This window comes from Sphaerodactylus townsendi, linkage group LG04, assembly GCF_021028975.2.
Source record: "Sphaerodactylus townsendi isolate TG3544 linkage group LG04, MPM_Stown_v2.3, whole genome shotgun sequence".
Classification (NCBI taxonomy): domain Eukaryota; kingdom Metazoa; phylum Chordata; class Lepidosauria; order Squamata; family Sphaerodactylidae; genus Sphaerodactylus; species Sphaerodactylus townsendi.
Genome location: NC_059428.1, coordinates 106723073 through 106740079, shown reverse-complemented (window position 1 = coordinate 106740079; position 17007 = coordinate 106723073). Strand labels below are relative to the sequence as shown.

The 17007-nt window shown below is 41.5% G+C and overlaps 1 protein-coding gene across 1 annotated transcript; it reads right to left on the bottom strand.

The window, feature by feature from the left end:
- Nucleotides 1-642: 642 nt before the first annotated feature.
- On the bottom strand, nucleotides 643-16062 carry SLC10A2 (solute carrier family 10 member 2). The gene is made up of 6 exons (XM_048495214.1): nucleotides 15629-16062; nucleotides 10832-10950; nucleotides 8381-8469; nucleotides 6409-6584; nucleotides 3351-3508; nucleotides 643-815 (listed from the first exon to the last, which is right to left on the bottom strand). Exons 1-6 carry the CDS (start codon nucleotides 16060-16062, stop codon nucleotides 643-645), a joined length of 1149 nt encoding a protein of 382 aa, XP_048351171.1.
- Nucleotides 16063-17007: the final 945 nt, after the last annotated feature.

Sequence of the window (17007 nt, the reverse complement as noted above, 5' to 3'; positions counted from 1 at the left end):
TGAGTTTATGTATTTCAAAAAGGGTTTGAGTCCTTGGAATCTTTTGCTTTTGAAAAAGAAACACTGATATAATAGTTCACTCCAATTCTTTTTCCAATTCAGAGACATACCTTGAAGTATACTTTTCTACAATTCACTAAATGCAATTAATTTATAATTAAGCAAAAGAGGAGACTCACCATGGTCCATTAATAACCATCACATTAAAAATGACTGAAATGCTTTATAAGAAACATGGTCAATGTAATGTGTGCAAAATGAAGAAATGAGTCTGAAGCAAATCTGGTTACTGTTGCTTTCCTTTATATGTCAATGTTCTTTTTTAAAAATTTGGAGTGTGGTGGTTGTTAGTGCAGGATTTAGATGGGTTTATCCTGGGCTACCGGGCGCTGACAAATTCAATAAAATACAATACAAAAACTAAAAAAAACATTGCACAGGCAGTATTGTGTGTGCATGGTCTATGAAACAGGACAGATAACTTTGACAGTCTAACATTTTATCAGTTTTTTTGGTACACTGAACTCTGCCCTTATAAGAACAAGACCATTCTTTTATGATGTGATTGACTATTTGTACATTTTTTGAACTAACAGTCATCATCACACAAGCGTAACTGGATTAAAAGTGAAGCCAAAGTTCTTACAGGTTCCCATTAGCCATTCCTGAAACCGGAGTTTCTGCTTCTACCTCTTCAGTCATAAATCCTCCATTCATTGTTGAGTACATTGGTGCCGGCAATGATGCAGGTTCATTTTCTACACCACACAAGTCTTTCCTTTGATCAGCGAAATACTTTTTGTGAATCTGATAGCCTAGGAATAACATGGGCATGAGTTATGGGAGGCAAGATTGTGTTCAAGCATTACTACTGTTACAGAAATGCTATCTTGACATGTCTACCGCTAGGGTTAGAGCTGTTTTAGCTTATGTTGGTCATCTTTTGTTTAAGTTAATTGCTTGCTAATGGTTAGGAGATATTTTCTGAAAGGGCAATCTACCTCAGGTCCAAGAGCAGCAATTGGTTTGGGTAACTCACTGCTATTTACCAGGGACTGCAGAGTTTTTCGTACTTGGTAAGTCAATGTCGCTATTTCATTCCCATTGTTGCCTACTGGGGGTGTCTTGCAAAAATTAAGTTTTTTGTGGGTGTAGTTTCCTACCCTCAGATCTCTAGAAATTAAACCACAAAGACAAGGACTGTTATCTTCAGTGCACATTGATCCTGTGAAGCCACATGAACAAGACAATGGGCTTTTTCGCACAATTCATTTTAAATGTTTGAGGCAGGAGATAAAACATTTCCTCCATGAAGTTTTACATTATTTTACCCCAAAACATTTTAATTCCAGCCAGTGGTGGGATTCAGCAGGTTCGCACCACTTCGGCAGAACCGGTTGTTAAATTGGTGCTTGTGAACAACCAGTTGTTAAATTATTTGAATCCCACCACTGATTCCAGCCTTAAAACATTTAAAATGAATCCTCTTTTAAAGCGATTCTCTGGCTGAAGTGTTTTGAAAACCTCTTCAGTTGCTGTATAATCTACTGACTCCGTTCTCCCTCGCCTGTTTATTTGCAGCATTTTAACTGTTTGTTCTTTTATTTTGGGGTGGGGGGGATCTTCAACGCATTGAGTATACAAAGAGTAGAGAATGCTGCACGAGGCTGTGAAGAATTGAAGCACAGAACTAAAAAAAAGGAGGAAAATCACAAAATGGCAGCCAGGAATCATGTCTGGCAATAAATGTGAACAGAAAAAGGGGGGTTGAAAACATTTTACAAATGTTTTATAAATATATTAGGAGATTTGTCCAGAAAAGGCTGATACCACGAAGTGCACAGCCTGCCATGTTGTTTAGTGCAGTTGCTGAGCTATAGCAAACATATTGTAGATAATATATTATAGGGCAGTTAGGTTTTTGTGGTGTTTTCCCCACTTAAGAGCAGCAGTGGCGTAGTGGTTAAGAGCAGGTGCATTCTAATCTGGAGGAACCGGGTTTAATTCCCTGCTCTGCCGCCTAAGCTGTGGAGGCTTATCTGGGAAATTCAGATTAGCCTGTGCACTCTCACACATGCCACCTGAGTGACCTGGGGCGAGTCACAGTTCTTCTGAGCTCTCTCAGCCCCACCCACCTCACAGGGTGTTTTTTTGTGAGGAGGGGAGGGCAAGGATAAGCCCCTTTGAGTCTCCTACAGGAGGGTAAGCCCCTTTGAGTCTCCTACAGGAGAGAAAGGGGGGATATAAATCCATACTCTTCTTCAAACTCTTCTTAAATAACAAATCTACTTGAGTTTTAACACAGTGCAGGACAAGTGTTTGCAGACTAAATGAAACAGTCAAATGGAACAGTGACAGGAGCTCATAAGGTCTGATTCAACTCCATGTGCACATGTATAGAATCCAAGAACCCAAGTCCAGTTTGCACAACCAATAGCCTTGCAAACTGAGATGGGGAAGGATCAAAACAGGATTGGTGTGGATGCTGTAACGCAGAATGAGTATCCAGGAGATCCTGCCATGTCCACCTAAGGGCTGGCATCTCCAGGTAAAATGGTGGTAGGGGATGTGAAAGACCTCTGCCTGGGACCTTGAGGAGCTACTGCTGGCCTGAGTACTGATTTTGATAGACCAATGGTCTGATTTAGTATAATATCCAGAAAGGAAAAAGGGTAGATTCCTTGCAACAAGGAATAAAGAAATGCAATATCAGGACCTCTTGGCTTTTGTGTAAGGTTGTATAATTGTGGATATATTATTAACAAATGTAATATTGTTCTTTCTTCTCCACTGATATAGCATTCATGCTTTCTGCATAGTTGGCATTGGACGATGTCTGCCATATGTGATACACATTTTGACTTTTTGCAACGTAATGGCAAGTGTATTTTTTATAGTAATATGTGTAAGGGTGGCACAAATGTTATGCTATGGTAGATATAATTATGTTCTATATGCTTATGTTCTCCTTGTATTTTGCTTGTTGGAGGTCTTTACTTTGTGTTTCTTTTTTTTCCTGATTTGAGTTTAGGATAGCTGTTCATGAAAGCTAGTCTTGAGATATCTGGGAAGCTCCATTTGGCCCCTCTATTACTGTGTGGGTTGTTTGTTTGTGTGTGCGTGTGCATGTGTTTGTTTCCAAAATAATTGTGTGACATGGCATAATTTTCTTGCATGGATGATTCCAGGATTATTGATTAATTGATTGATAATTGAGCAGCCCAGAGCTGCACAGTTTTTGGCTCTAACACAACATGAAAAGTTTTTCCCCCTCTTGTCCCCTAAAAAAGGTGTGATCTGAATATTTTTAAAGTAAGATGTTTGAAAAGGACCAGCATAATATGACTCACCTCCCAAGATTAGACCTGCAAATGTCAGCTGGAAAATACTGTAGATGAGTGGGAAAGTAAACATTAAATCCAATTGTTCTTGGCTGAAGGAGAGCTGCACAATTGTGGTACACAACTGAGTGTTTTGCATTCCTGTTTCTAGAGCCACTGTTCGACATCTACAAGAAATAATATATACAATTTAAACATATATTTTCACTTGTCATATATAGTGCACATATACGTTACACAAAGAGGTCTAGATTGGAGGCACCATTATCTTGTTTTGCACAAAGTGTCTAAAATTACTAGACATAGCACAACAAGTTCGAAAAGGCCAATTTTCTGCTCACAGTCAAATGGACTGGCACAATAAGAAGGGTAAAGAAATGAGCAGGAAAGGACGAAGAGGGCAGCAATTCAATTTTGCAACGTTTCTACTCATTAAATTCACAAAAAGATGGAAATTGTTTGGAAGACAGGTAGTGAATATTCCCTTAGAATCCAGAATGTGCCTGGTCCCTGATAGTTGTCTTCTCACTTGTATGCTGAATTACATATCTTGGAGGTTGCTTCCTATTGACATCTTGAGCTGAAGTTGGACCAATTATATGATGCACAAATATATGACTAGGGCTCATTCCGCACACGCAGAATAATGCACTTTCAAGCTGCTTTCAGGGCTCTTTGAAGCTGTGCGGAATGGCAAAAACAGTTGTGAAAGCAGCTTGAAAGTACATTATTTTGAGTGTGCGGAATGAGCCTAGTATTCTCTTTCACAAGTGAAAGATGGGGACATTAAATTGCAGATGTAGTAAGTTTCCTTGGCTATACTGTTGAGTGCAAACTACACTGTTATCCCACACATGTATTTTATGGGTGCTCACACCCCCATGAATATGTAGGCCAGGCTGTTCTGTAGGCTACATGTATAGGCTGTTTGTACTTCAACCTTTGATGAGACCACACAAATTAACTGTCCCTGTTTTTTTTTTGCAGATTTCTCAGTGACAGCACAAACTAATGAAATGCTCTTGGAGGTAATCATAGACTGGCTTCCCAGAAATATCTGAGTGTTAAAGCCATTAGTTATCTCATGGCAATGATGAGACATATTTGCTTCTTCACTGCACCAGCTAGTAGACTTGCATAACATAGCTGCAGTAGGATACTAAGGAGAACCTGATGTCATAGTTTAAAAGATATTTTAACAATATATGTTGCAGGGGAAGAACTGTATCAGAAATTTGAATGATGATAATCTAAATGTGATGATCTGGAGTTCTTTGTCAAGTTCTTTGATGTGTTTTAATAATGCTGATGGATCACAAACCTTCAAAAATTATAACCTTCTCAGAGCTTGGCACACACACTTATTTATTTATTTAGTAAATTTCTATCCCATCCTTCAAATGCATCCCGGAGTGGGTTATATACTATAAAAATGCATCTAAACATTACAATCAAAACATCATCATAAACATTTAAAGTATCTCCTAAAATCATACCTAAGAACAATCAAAACCAATATCTAAAACCCACCCCTCCTACGCTCTCATGTACAGGTGGAAGGCAGTTTCCAAAAAGCCAGTTTTGGGGGGGTAGATGGCATAAATCAGTCAAATGCCTGGGTGAAAACGGAGGTCTTAACCAGGCGCTAAAAGATGTGTAACGTCGGTGCTTGTCGGACATCAAATGGGAGAGCATTCTATGAAGTGGGGCTATCACAGAGAAAACCCACCCACTGTGACCTCGGCACCCAGGCCAGTCTGTATGACAGAAGGCTTTCCAATGGGTTGTCTCATCCCAGGCCATTTATTGGGACTAATTTTCAGAGTGTTGTGCAGTGGCGTAGTGCCAAGGGATATGGGGGGGTGCATGATGCACCGAGCGAGCACCGGTGTGGGGGCATGGTGGGGGTATTCCGGGGCATGGCAGGGGTGGGCATGGCGTGGCAGGGGCGTAGAATGCAGGCGTGCCCTGGGTGCAGTGCCCCCTCACTACGGCTCTGGAGTTGCGTATGTATTTTCAGAGATGTGTTACTGGAGTTAACTGTAAGTGAAGATCAGGGGACTCTACTTGGTATCATATTTATTTAAACCTTGCTTTTTTTTCTGGTGGAAATACAAAACATTTTCTTGCATCACACCCTCCCCTTCCATTTTATTCTCACAATAACAATCGTGTAACTTATGTTAGGCCGGAAGAGAGAGTGACTTTTTTATTTTAAAAAAGGTCATCCAACAAGCTTCCATGGTAGAGTGGAAACTAGATCTCCCAGATCCTTGTCCAACACTCTAACCAATACACCATTCTGGTTCTTCTTTAGGCATAACATTTTCAGTGTTACTGAACTCTGGCTGTTCCAGGAAAATTAGCAAACTTATGGAACTTATCATAGAGGATAAACATCTCATGAGAAGAGCTAGTAGTTTTCTCTCTGCCAGTCAGACCCATTTCTTCTCACAGATATCTATCCATCTATCCATCTATCCATCTATCCATCTATCCATCTATATCCATCCATCCATCCATCCATCTATCCATCTATATCCATCCATCCATCCATCCATCCATCCATCCATCCATCCATCCATCCATCCATCCATCCATCCATCCATCCCTCCATCCATCCATCCATCCATCCATCCATCCATCCATCCATCATCATCATCCATCCATCCATCCATCCATCCATCCATCCATCCATCCATCCATCCATCCATCCATCCATCCATCCATCCATCCATCCATCCATCCATCTAGATATAGATAGATATTTTAAACTGATGATTGTAATTTTGGGTCTTTTCAGGTTGGGGCATTTTGGAACTGTAATTGAGTATGGCATATCAGAGACATCAGGTGTTTTGTTTTAAGGAACTAGAGAATGACCAGAAATGTGAATGTTTGTTCTGCACAGATGTATAGTGTATGACAATCTCATAGTTAATTAAATTCTGATGAGTTAATTGCTGCTACCAGCCTCTAAATGAGAAATTCAATTGTAGGCCAAGGCCTGGTTAAGACAAGAAGGAGACGGAAACTGAGATGATGTGAATAATAGAGTAAATCTTACCTGTCCCAAGACTGGCCAGCTAAGCGAGCAAAGAAAAAGCCCAGCGAATAACCAGCTGCTGGAAAGATGGTTCCAACAATCCAGAGTTGAGGAGTGATTGTCCACGATGACTGGTATAAAATTCCTCCTACCACAGCTATGAGGACAATAAGAATTGCACCGCTAATAGAACCAATCTAAAGGAAGAATGATAACATTCAGTGGTTTAATGCAGTGATCCTTCAAGCATTGTATTCACAGTAGAACTGGCCAGTCCTCTTACACTGAAATCTCACACCTGTCCTAAAGATGGTAGGTTTGAGACAGCTGATGTCAGGTGGCCGATTTTGTAATTCTGTCAAAATAGATACTGGCTGCAGGGCCCATAGAGCTCTTAAATGCCTTACTGTGAGGCTCATCAGACAATGATGATTTCTGCACAGCAGAAAAAATGTCCTAGAGATGTTTTTAAAAGATCAGTTTTGTCTTTTTTAGTTCGCACACAGTCTGCCAAAAACAGCCAGTCAAAAGCATTGTCAGTCAAAATTGATCTTTTCTCCCCCACCTGCTGTTATTAGCAAATTGTTAGGCTTGATGTGTTTAAGTCGCAATCTGTTACATGATCTTATTTTTATGTGCTTTATCAGTATTTATTTTGTTATAATGTATACTGTTTTGTTATGTTGTTAACTGCCCTGAGCCCTTCGGGGATACAGCGGGATATAAATTGAATTACAAATACAAATACAAAATACAAATGGAGCTCTTGTCAGTTTCGTAGATGTGTCTGCCATTTTGTGTTCAGCTGCAGAGATTCTCTGTGTCTCTGCCATTTGGTGTAGGTTTTCCATGGAGGTTTCCTCTGCCTGCAGCTCATCTGTGCATTATTTCCCTGTAAAAAGTAGATACATGAAGTTTGTTTTGCCTAGTAATTCCACTCATGTCATTTTTCTTTTCTTTTCTTTTGAGGAGGATGTCTGTGCAACTACGGTGACACAAATATGCACATATTACAGCTTCTTTAATTGTGTTGCCATAGCTTTGAAGACATCCCCTTCAAAAAAAGAAAGAAAAGAAAAACAACACATGTGTGGAATTGCCAGGCAAAACAAACTTTATCCATCTACTTTTTACATGGAAATCATGTGCAGATGAGCTGCAAGCAGAGGAAACCTCCTTGGGGAACCTTCAGAGAATCTCTGCTACAGTACACAACATGGTGGGAGCGAAAGGTGAAAAAGAAAGTTAGAGGTTTGGGCAGGAGAAATAAAGCATTTCCTGCCTGCTTTTGTTTGCTCAGCAGGCAGGAAATGTCTTCAACCCAGATTTGGGGGGAAAATAGCGATTTTTGAAAAACCCAGGTGGAGAGAAATAAAACTTTTAAAACATGTTTTGGGGAAGAGAGTTGAGCAAACCTCTCCCCCAAAACACTTTTTAAAACATCGGCTCATTCCGCACATGCAGAATAATGCACTTTCAAACTGCTTTCAGTGCTCTTTGAAGCTGTGCGGAATGGCAAAATCCACTTGCAAACAGTTGTGAAAGTGGTTTGAAAACACATTATTTTGTGTGTGCGGAAGGGGCCATCCCCGGGATGTTTTATTTTGGCTGTGCAGAAATCACCAATGAATCATCCCCAAAATTACTCATATCAATCTCACAAAATAGCCAATTACTTATTAATGTATTTTTACAATCAAAATAGATACTCTGCCTCATGAATCAAAATGTCTTGAGACATCGCTGGAACAGAACTATTGGATACAACTGGGTAGCCCTTGTCTATCTTCTGCTCTGCTTTGCATTTAGGTTGCCAATATAACTCAGTGCTTTTAAAAAAAATTCTCATCCTGAATTCTTAAAGTTGGGCAGATTAAAATTCCGATTAACTGATTGACAAAGCAATCCTAAACATAGTTACAAGTTTCTAATCTAATTGACTTCAGTGGATTTAGAAGTCATTGAATAAATATTTGGAGGCTTTAACTCTTACCTTTAATATGGTTTTAGCTATTGCAGGCCATTTGTGCTTAACGAGTATTCCTATTGAAACAGGAACTACCAGGGCTACCAATGAAATGCCTGGAAAAAGAAAAGCAGGGTACATTGGGGAAGATTGCTAGGATGAGATAATAGATGTTATTTCCATTATAGATCTTTGCTTTTAAGAAAAACAAGCACCTAATATTGCTTTTTGGAAATGGTGGCTGTAGTGTCATTGTAGCTAAGATTGTGTTGTATGCCTCTGGTCCCTAGATTCTGTATAAGGTATTGTTGCAACCCTATTTTCTTTCTGATTCTTATTTATTTTATCTCCATAACTTCACTGACCATTTTTCCCCCTGGTTCTTGATTTTCAGGCCACTGCATATTTTAAATTTCCTTTTAGCCACTTCATCTCTTGTCCAGTTTCCCCTATATTCCTGTCTCCTTTCCTCATAGTATACAGGCTGCACTATTAAGAGTGATCTTAAGTAGCAGAGTGCTGGACTAGATGGACTCTGGTCTGATCCAGCAGGCTTGTTCTTATGTTCTTATGAGGGAGGACTGCAGTGGCTGGAGGTGGTGTAGCAAAGGTGGTGCCACGCTGCCTCCAAAGAACTTCAGACAGCAGACAAGAGAGGAAAAACAAAAAGTCTCCTGCCCCACAGGCTACACAGGTTTACACCACACTTCTGTGCAGTGTAAGTCCGCAGGTTTGTGGGCTGGCATTCCCAAGCTGAAACACTGGTGGAAACTGACTAACATAGATCCCACTCTTGAAAACACCCCGGTTCACCACCTTCTTGTGCCGGCATCCAATTGGATGTGGCCCCAACTTTGGGTTTCACTGCTGCAGAGCTGAGGGGCGACTTGCTGCTGGCACCTCTGGCCTCTCCACCAGTGAGGCTGTCCCTATTGCTGGTAAAGGGGTCAAATGCGCTGGCCCTCTGCCACTCCTCATGCCACACCTTTCCACGCCATGAAGTTTTTGTCATTTCTTTTCTCCTTGCTTGAATTTCTTGTCTTTTTCTGTCTTTTTCTTCTAGCCTCATTTTTCTTCTAGCCTCATTCTCCATCTCCTTTTACTCCAGGTTTTTCTCTCCAAGCGCTTATACTCTTCCTTCAGCCTTCTTGCCTGTATACTCCCTGTCCCTTATATATGCAACTGACTTCTGGCAACCCCAGACAGGGGCTTTCAAGGCGAGGGAGAAGGAGAGGTGGTTTGCCATTACCTTCCTCTACAAAGTCTTCCTTGGAAGTCTCCCATCCAAGTACCAACCCCATTTAACTTCTGAGATCTGATAAGATCAGGCATTACCACGCTGCCTTCCGTCCCTACTGTTCCTATATTATGGAGCGTTTCACAATCCTCAGCCTGACTGAGAGAGTTTCATTCTAGGCAAACTGACAAATTTCTTTTTCTCATAGAAGCTGAAGTGTAAACTATTTAGTTTCAGAAGCAACTGAACCCTCCAGACTACCACACTAGCTCAATCAATCAATGCCCGAGGCTTCACAGTCACAAGTACAACATAATGTTTTTTTCAAGGATTTCCAGTTAAATGCTTATATCTGTGGTCAGTGATACCACCGTTAAAAGATATCTCTGGGTGCCCTTGAAGATTTGTTTATAATATCATTCAGCAATAGTTCTCTGGGTAGTTACAGACGGCACACTTGGATCCCCCTCCCAAATCTGCTGATAGAAGCATCTCCATCACCACAGCATGACTTGCTTATGTTTCTCCTCCCACTATAGCCCAAAATGCTTCTTCTAGCAGGTAGAAGAGCCCCAGGAGCGCCATGAAGGGGAAATGGGAAGTCTACCATAAGAGGGAAGGAAACAGGAAAAAAAACTGCCTTTCTTTCCATCTGCAGAAATTGTCCATGAAATCCAACCCACTGTGGCAAAAGGTGGTGGTTCTCACATATGTTTCACTTGGGTATCTGTGTTCTCTATCAAGAGCCTACTATGTGCTTCATGATTTGCTGTACAGTGCACCATTTTGCAGGTTTGTAAACTGTGCTGAAAAAGTCTTCCTGGTGTTTGCTTTTCCAGGAAATTTGTTCCAGAAGAACACCACAGTGGCAGTGGTGGGATCCAAAAATTTTAATCACAGGTTCCGATGGTGGTGGGATTCAAACAGTGGCGTAGCGCCAGTGGGGCTATTGGGCAGGGAGGTTGCTTTAGTAACCCCTTCTTGGCACTCAGAAAAAATGAGTAACCACTTCTAGAGAAGTGGTGAGAACTGGTTGGATCCCACCTCTGCACAGTGGGCTGGGGCAGCATGGCAGTCCTCCTCTGAAAGCCTTCCCCAGCATTCAGCAAAGTAGGTACATCTTCAGCAGTCTCATTCTGAGTTATACCATTGGTCTGTTTAGGTTAGTATTATCTACTCTGACTCAGCACTTCCTGTTTGCCATGTGTAGAGAATAGCAGGAAAATCTCAAATCAACTTACCAATACTGTCATAGGGGATCAAAATGGAGCCATAATCTGTCCATATTTTCGTGTAAATAAAGAGACAAAGTGGCATCATTCCCATGGCCAGCAGGGTAGAACATGTTGTCATGCTAATGCTGTGAAAGAATTGGATATGGTTACTACTGGTTTACTAACCATAGGGCATTGCATTTGTACAGCTATAGCTTAAAGAATAGCTGTGCAATCCTAAGTGGAGTCACACCCTTCCATCTTTAGAAGAGTATAACTCTATGGAGAATTGCACTGCGAATCTAACACATAAAAATAAGTACGTAGCAGCAACCACTACATGCACTTAAAGAGCCCAATAACAATAGCAGAGCTTTCAAAAGCAACTTCTTGTTAGCACGTTTCAGATGACTGTAGGCCTAACGAGTGTATGAAGAGAATTGCAATTGTGGTGGGTGGCTTTGCCCTGGATCTGTGTGCTGTGTCTGCATCAACAATCACAAAGGCTTGCATCCTATGAAGATAATTTCTGTCATGGAGTGTACTTCCTCTTCTGCTAAAAGTTCCTTTTGTACAAGGGCCCATTGAAACTAACAGACCTTGTACAAATAGAAGTTTTAGAAGGGGAAGAACACTCCATGGCAGAGACTACTTAGCTGGTAGTGACAGTGTTGCAGTTTTAATTCATGTGTTTCGTTATGTTTGTCTTTGTAAGCTACCTTGGAGGTACTGCCGAAAGGTGCAATATAAATATTCTAAATAAATAGTGTGCACAGAACTCGTTCATAGCATCCAAGCCATACTGTGGATGACCAGGACCCTGAAAAAGTACAGTCCCGGATTATATGCGTGTATGTATGTAGTAAGGTCTGTTCACACAAACCACTGAATGAGCATACAATGGGGGAGGATCCTGCTTACCCTGCACTATGCCTTTTTATTTGTTGTTTGATAAGGGATATTATGTCTTTCCATGCTGAATTTTAGAAGTACTGGGACCAGAATATTGTTTCAAAGGACTCAGCTATTAGTTAATAATGGCAATATAAACCCTTGTCTCAAGAAACCTGAAAGTTTGAATGGTGGCTTAATTTTTTATGGTACTCCAGCCACTCTGATGTTGCACAGCTTGGGAATTGACAGCCTAGGCCAGTGGTGGCGAACCTATGGCACTCCAGATGTTCATGAACTAAACTTCCCACCAGCCCCTTCCTGCATGGCCAATGGAAGTGATGGTCAATGGAAGTTTATGGTACTCCAGCCATTCTGATGATGCACAGCTTGGGAATTGACAGCCTAGGCCAGTGGTGGCAAACATATGGCACTCCAGATGTTCATGAACTATAATTCCCACCAGCCCCTTCCTGCATGGCCAAGGAAGTGATGGGCAACCCAATCCAGATGGGGGGGGCTGGCTGTGGGAGTGATGGGAGGCTGTGCCAATGCAATTGCCTTCTCTGCTGATGTAAGGGGGGGGGGGGAAAGCAAAAATGCCAGCATGCCTCACAGTTGGGGCCACTGCAGAGCTATGCTGGCATTCAAGAGAGTGCCAGCACTGGTGGTGGTGGTGGGGGGTGTTTCTGGGGGGTGGAGCTGAGTTCAGTCAGCTTCCACCGGTATTGCAGCCTGGGAATGTCAACTCCTGCCCTGAAGCCTTACTCTGTATGGAAGTGTGGCAGAAGCCTGCTCATTCTATGGATGATTTGGATGGCCAGAGGGATTTTAACTTTCCCTCCTTTCTGCACTTCCTAAAGCCCCATGGAAGTTGTGCAGCACCATAAAGCAGTTTCCTCCATGCGCTTCCCCCATCTGGATTGCAATGCTAATTTGAGAAATGCCAGATCAAACATTTAATAAAGCTCAAAGCTTGTGAATAAGGCAAACAGGACTTATTTCTGAGTAAACACGCACAGGAGTGGTCAGTGCAGCCTCAATCAATTATATATTTACATACGAATAAGTCCCATTAAACATAGAAGAATTGTTCTAGAGCAAAAATATATAGGATATAAAGTCTCCCGCAAAAGAAAAATATAAAGTCTCAAAATCCCAATCGTAATAATGATATCTGTGATAATTAAAATATATAACCAAAGGGAAAAGGGACCAAAAATGAGTAAAATGTTTTTTCCCCTTCTTTTTTTGGCATGTTGTTGGGAAGCTGCATCATTAATTTCAATTGTAATGCAGCAATGAGGAAACACAAGAAAATCTAGGCATTAACTTATCACTTTGCTCTTTCACTGGGAACAATTAGAGCAAATAGATATTGCATTACAGAGAAGGCTGCTTATTTATTAAATCAATATATTATCACTAAAGGTGTTTTGTTCTGTTTCTTCTAAGAACATTATTATATAACCTTCATTATATAACCTTATAGCATGCATATCTGCTGAATATAATTTCTGGTAGAAGTGGACAGGTGTTTAAATTACCGAAGGCTTTCATGGCTGGAATCAACTGGCTGTTGTGGGTTTTCCAGGCTGTGGGGCTGTGGTCTGGTAGTTTTTGCTCCTAACATTTTGCCCTTCTATATGGCTGGCATCCTCAGAGGAATGTCATGGTAAGATATATTTCTCTCAATGGCACAGTGTGGAGATGTGTTTCTCGCCATGGCACCATGACTGTACAGTGTGCCACAAAGAGAAACACACCTTACTGAGACATGCCTCTGAAGATGCCAACCATAAATCTGGGCAAAACATTAGAAGAAACTACCAGACCATGACCACACAGTCCAGAAAACCCACAATATCCTGTTCAAATATAGGTCTGTTCAATATTTGCCAGACGGGGGGAAACAGTTGGAATTGGGAAATAAAAGACCACTGTTTTGGCAATCAGCCATTGCAGGCATAATCAAGAGGAATCCCCCCATGGGAAGAAGATTATCGGTCAAATTGTAAGCCATTGTGGGTTTCCTGTGCAATTGCATATGGCACCCTGGCTTGAGATGAATCAAAGGGTTGCCAACACACCTGTCGAAAAAAAATCATCCTTTCCCTTTACTAGAGGATAAATATGTGGAAATATACAGAGGAAGCTTTTCGTGACTTGAGGTAAATAACATCATCTGGTAAATAACATCCTATTAAACCTCTGTTAGTAGGCAGGACATATGTTCTCCAAGCAGTTGGCAACCTTATATATGTGTGCAAGATCCTTTTGAAAATAAATAATCCTTGCTGAGCTCAGTGAATATCAAAAGCTGTTTGAAGTCCCACCAGGTGTGGGCTAACTGCTGACTTTAAAAGGATATCAAATGCTGTATATGACACTTGCAGGCTTCTCTCTCTCTCTCTCTCTCTCTCTCTCTCTCCCCACCCCCCCTCCAGCATCAAAGCAGCTTCAATGAGGAGGAATTGGTTTGGAGCCATGGCACTGAAGAGTGAAACACTTCCTTAATCATTTTTTTAAAAGTGTATTGTCGAAAGCTTTCATGGTCAGAATCACTGGGGTGTAGTGTGGTTTCTGGGCTTTATGGTGGTGTTCTAGTAGCATTTTCTCCTGGCATTTTGCCTGCATCTGTGGCTGGCATCTTATCTGAAGATGCCAACCACAGATGCAGGCAAAACATCAAGAGAAAATGCTACTAGAATACCATCATACAGCCCAGAAACCACACAACACCCCAAATATAAAGCGGTTTGCGCTGCAGTTGCTATTTTACTCATGGGAGAAATCATAAAGACACTGAAGAGACACCTATATGCATCTCTCCATAGGACCATGATAAGAAACAGTCACTTTTCCTAATTTTGTGGTCCTAATCCAGTCTGTACACACCTGCAATAGCTTTAATCTTATAAAAAAGAAAAGTAGGAAGTCCTAATCATAAATTGTCCATATAATATCTAGTATCACCCTAACCTCCCACCATCTGGTGACTAGTCATCTTTGCAGGGGCGTATCTGCTAGAGCAGTGGCTCTCAACCTGGGGGTCGCGACCTCTTTGGGGGTCGAACGACCCTTTCACAGGGGTCACCTAAGAATCTCTGCATCAGTGTTCTTCATGTGTAAAATTGATAAATGTTAGGGTTGGGGGTCACCACAACATGAGGAACTGTATTAAAGGGTCGCGGCATTAGGAAGGTTGAAAACCACTGTGCTAGAGGGACATGGGTGTCACTTGATCCCGAGCGCCACCCATTAGGTCATGTGGAGGCACAAAATCGCACCCCATATCCCTCCCATGGAGAGGCATCCCCACCCAGCACTCCCCCTTCTGCCGGCTGGGACCATCGCCTTCATCCTCCGCCAGCTGGTTGGCCCGGATACACTGGCTGCCGTAAGTGCAGAACAGGGTGGGTGGGCGGGTGGGGTGGGGTGGGAGCAGGTGCCATTTTTTCCTGGTATGCCTCTGCATCTTTGCTGTAAGATTTTGTAGCTTGTCCTTAGGCAGAAAAAAAGCCTCAAGCAGTTTTGGAGCAATATTGAAATTGCAGTAAGATCTGCCACAATTTCACTTCACTTTCATGACTCACAGAGGGAAGTTTAGCATGGTTGTCATTGAAATTTCCCGGTATCCATAGTTCAAATTAAGGTCAACTAGGGTGGACCAAGCACACCTCTACATGCCCTTGCTGTTCCATTCCATAGTATAGTAGTCAGTACTGGAAGGAACAAGATCTTGTCAAGTGTGCAAAGAAGATTTACTTGCACTGTACCTCTTGAAAGGTGATGAATTAGCCATTGATTATTTGATATCAGTGGAGACAATGCAGATAACTTCATAACTAGTTCCAGCACTTTGTGGACTTCTTCTTTACAATACACAGCACTGGAGTCTGCTATTCTGCAAGAAAAGTCAAATGAACTTACCTAAGGTCCATGTCACCATCGACCCAGTAGGCTAAAATATTGGAAGCGGTTCCTCCAGGACAACATCCCATAATGATCACTGCAACAGCTTGTATAGGAAGAACTTCAAAAGCAAGTGCCAGCACAAAACCAGTAAGAGGCATAATCCCAAACTGGCAGAGAAAACCAACCATAATGCCCCAGGGCTTTTTAATGTGTCCTAAAAATTTCGGTAGCTCCACGTTGCAGCCCATGGAGAACATTACCAATGCCAACATGATTGTTAGGACAGTACTTAAAGTCACACTCAAAATCCTGTTAGGATCATCAAAGGGCAACACACAGGAGGTGCCATTGCAGACAGTGGCATTGGGGGTACAGTAAGAAAAGTTGAAGGTTGGCGGTGTCATCAAAATCTGGGAGGTCAAAGCATCAAATGTGATGTTGTCCTCCATTTTTTAAGACCAACGACTGCCTTCGAGAGGCTCCTCAGCTCTGTATGGATGCTTGTGTCTCGGATTGACTTAATATAATGCCAAGGGGCAATAAAGAACAATATAATTCTTGAACTTGGTGGCTGTCAAGGTTGAGAATTAAACACACTGCTGAGTCACAACATTCCGCAAGAACAAATGCATATATAACACTTCCAATCAATCATTGATTCTGGAAAAATAGTTGAGATTCACACCAAATTAATATTTAAACACCTGAGTGGAGAATAGGTAAAACATTAAAATGAAAATCAACAGGAGCTCCTTGGAATTTATTCTTTCATGCACAATACTTGCCACGCTTTGTTTTTCAGTCAGCCAATTTAATGTTAATTACCAACTTTTATAGACCCTGTGGCGCAGAGTGGTAATCTGAAGTACTGCAATCAAAGCTTTGCTCATGACATGAGTTTGATCCCAGTGGAAGTCAGTTTCAGGTAGCTGGCCCAAGCCTGACTCAGCTTCCAACCTTCTGTGTTCAGTAAAATGTGTGGACAATTGGGGAAGACAAGAGCAAATCACCCCGTAAACAAAGCCTGCCTAGTAGACATTGTGATGTGATTTCACCCAATACTTGCACAGGGGACTACCTTTACTTTTACCAAACCTTAAAGAACATTCCCTGTCATCACTGTTTGTGCCCAAGCAAATATTTCCAAATTAAAATGCTACGTGTGATCTGTTTTCCCTTCCCCACTGTCTACTGCTAAAATCTTGAATAGTTGCTTCCTTTCCCATACATTTTTAACATTATGTGAATCTTTTTTGGGGGGACATGACATTTACTATTGCAATTATCTTATCTAGAAGGTGATATGATTCTGCTACTTTACATAAAGGCCTAGGATGACACATTAGAATGAATGATAATTTTTTTGTCTACCTGAGAAAATTGGCAATTTTATT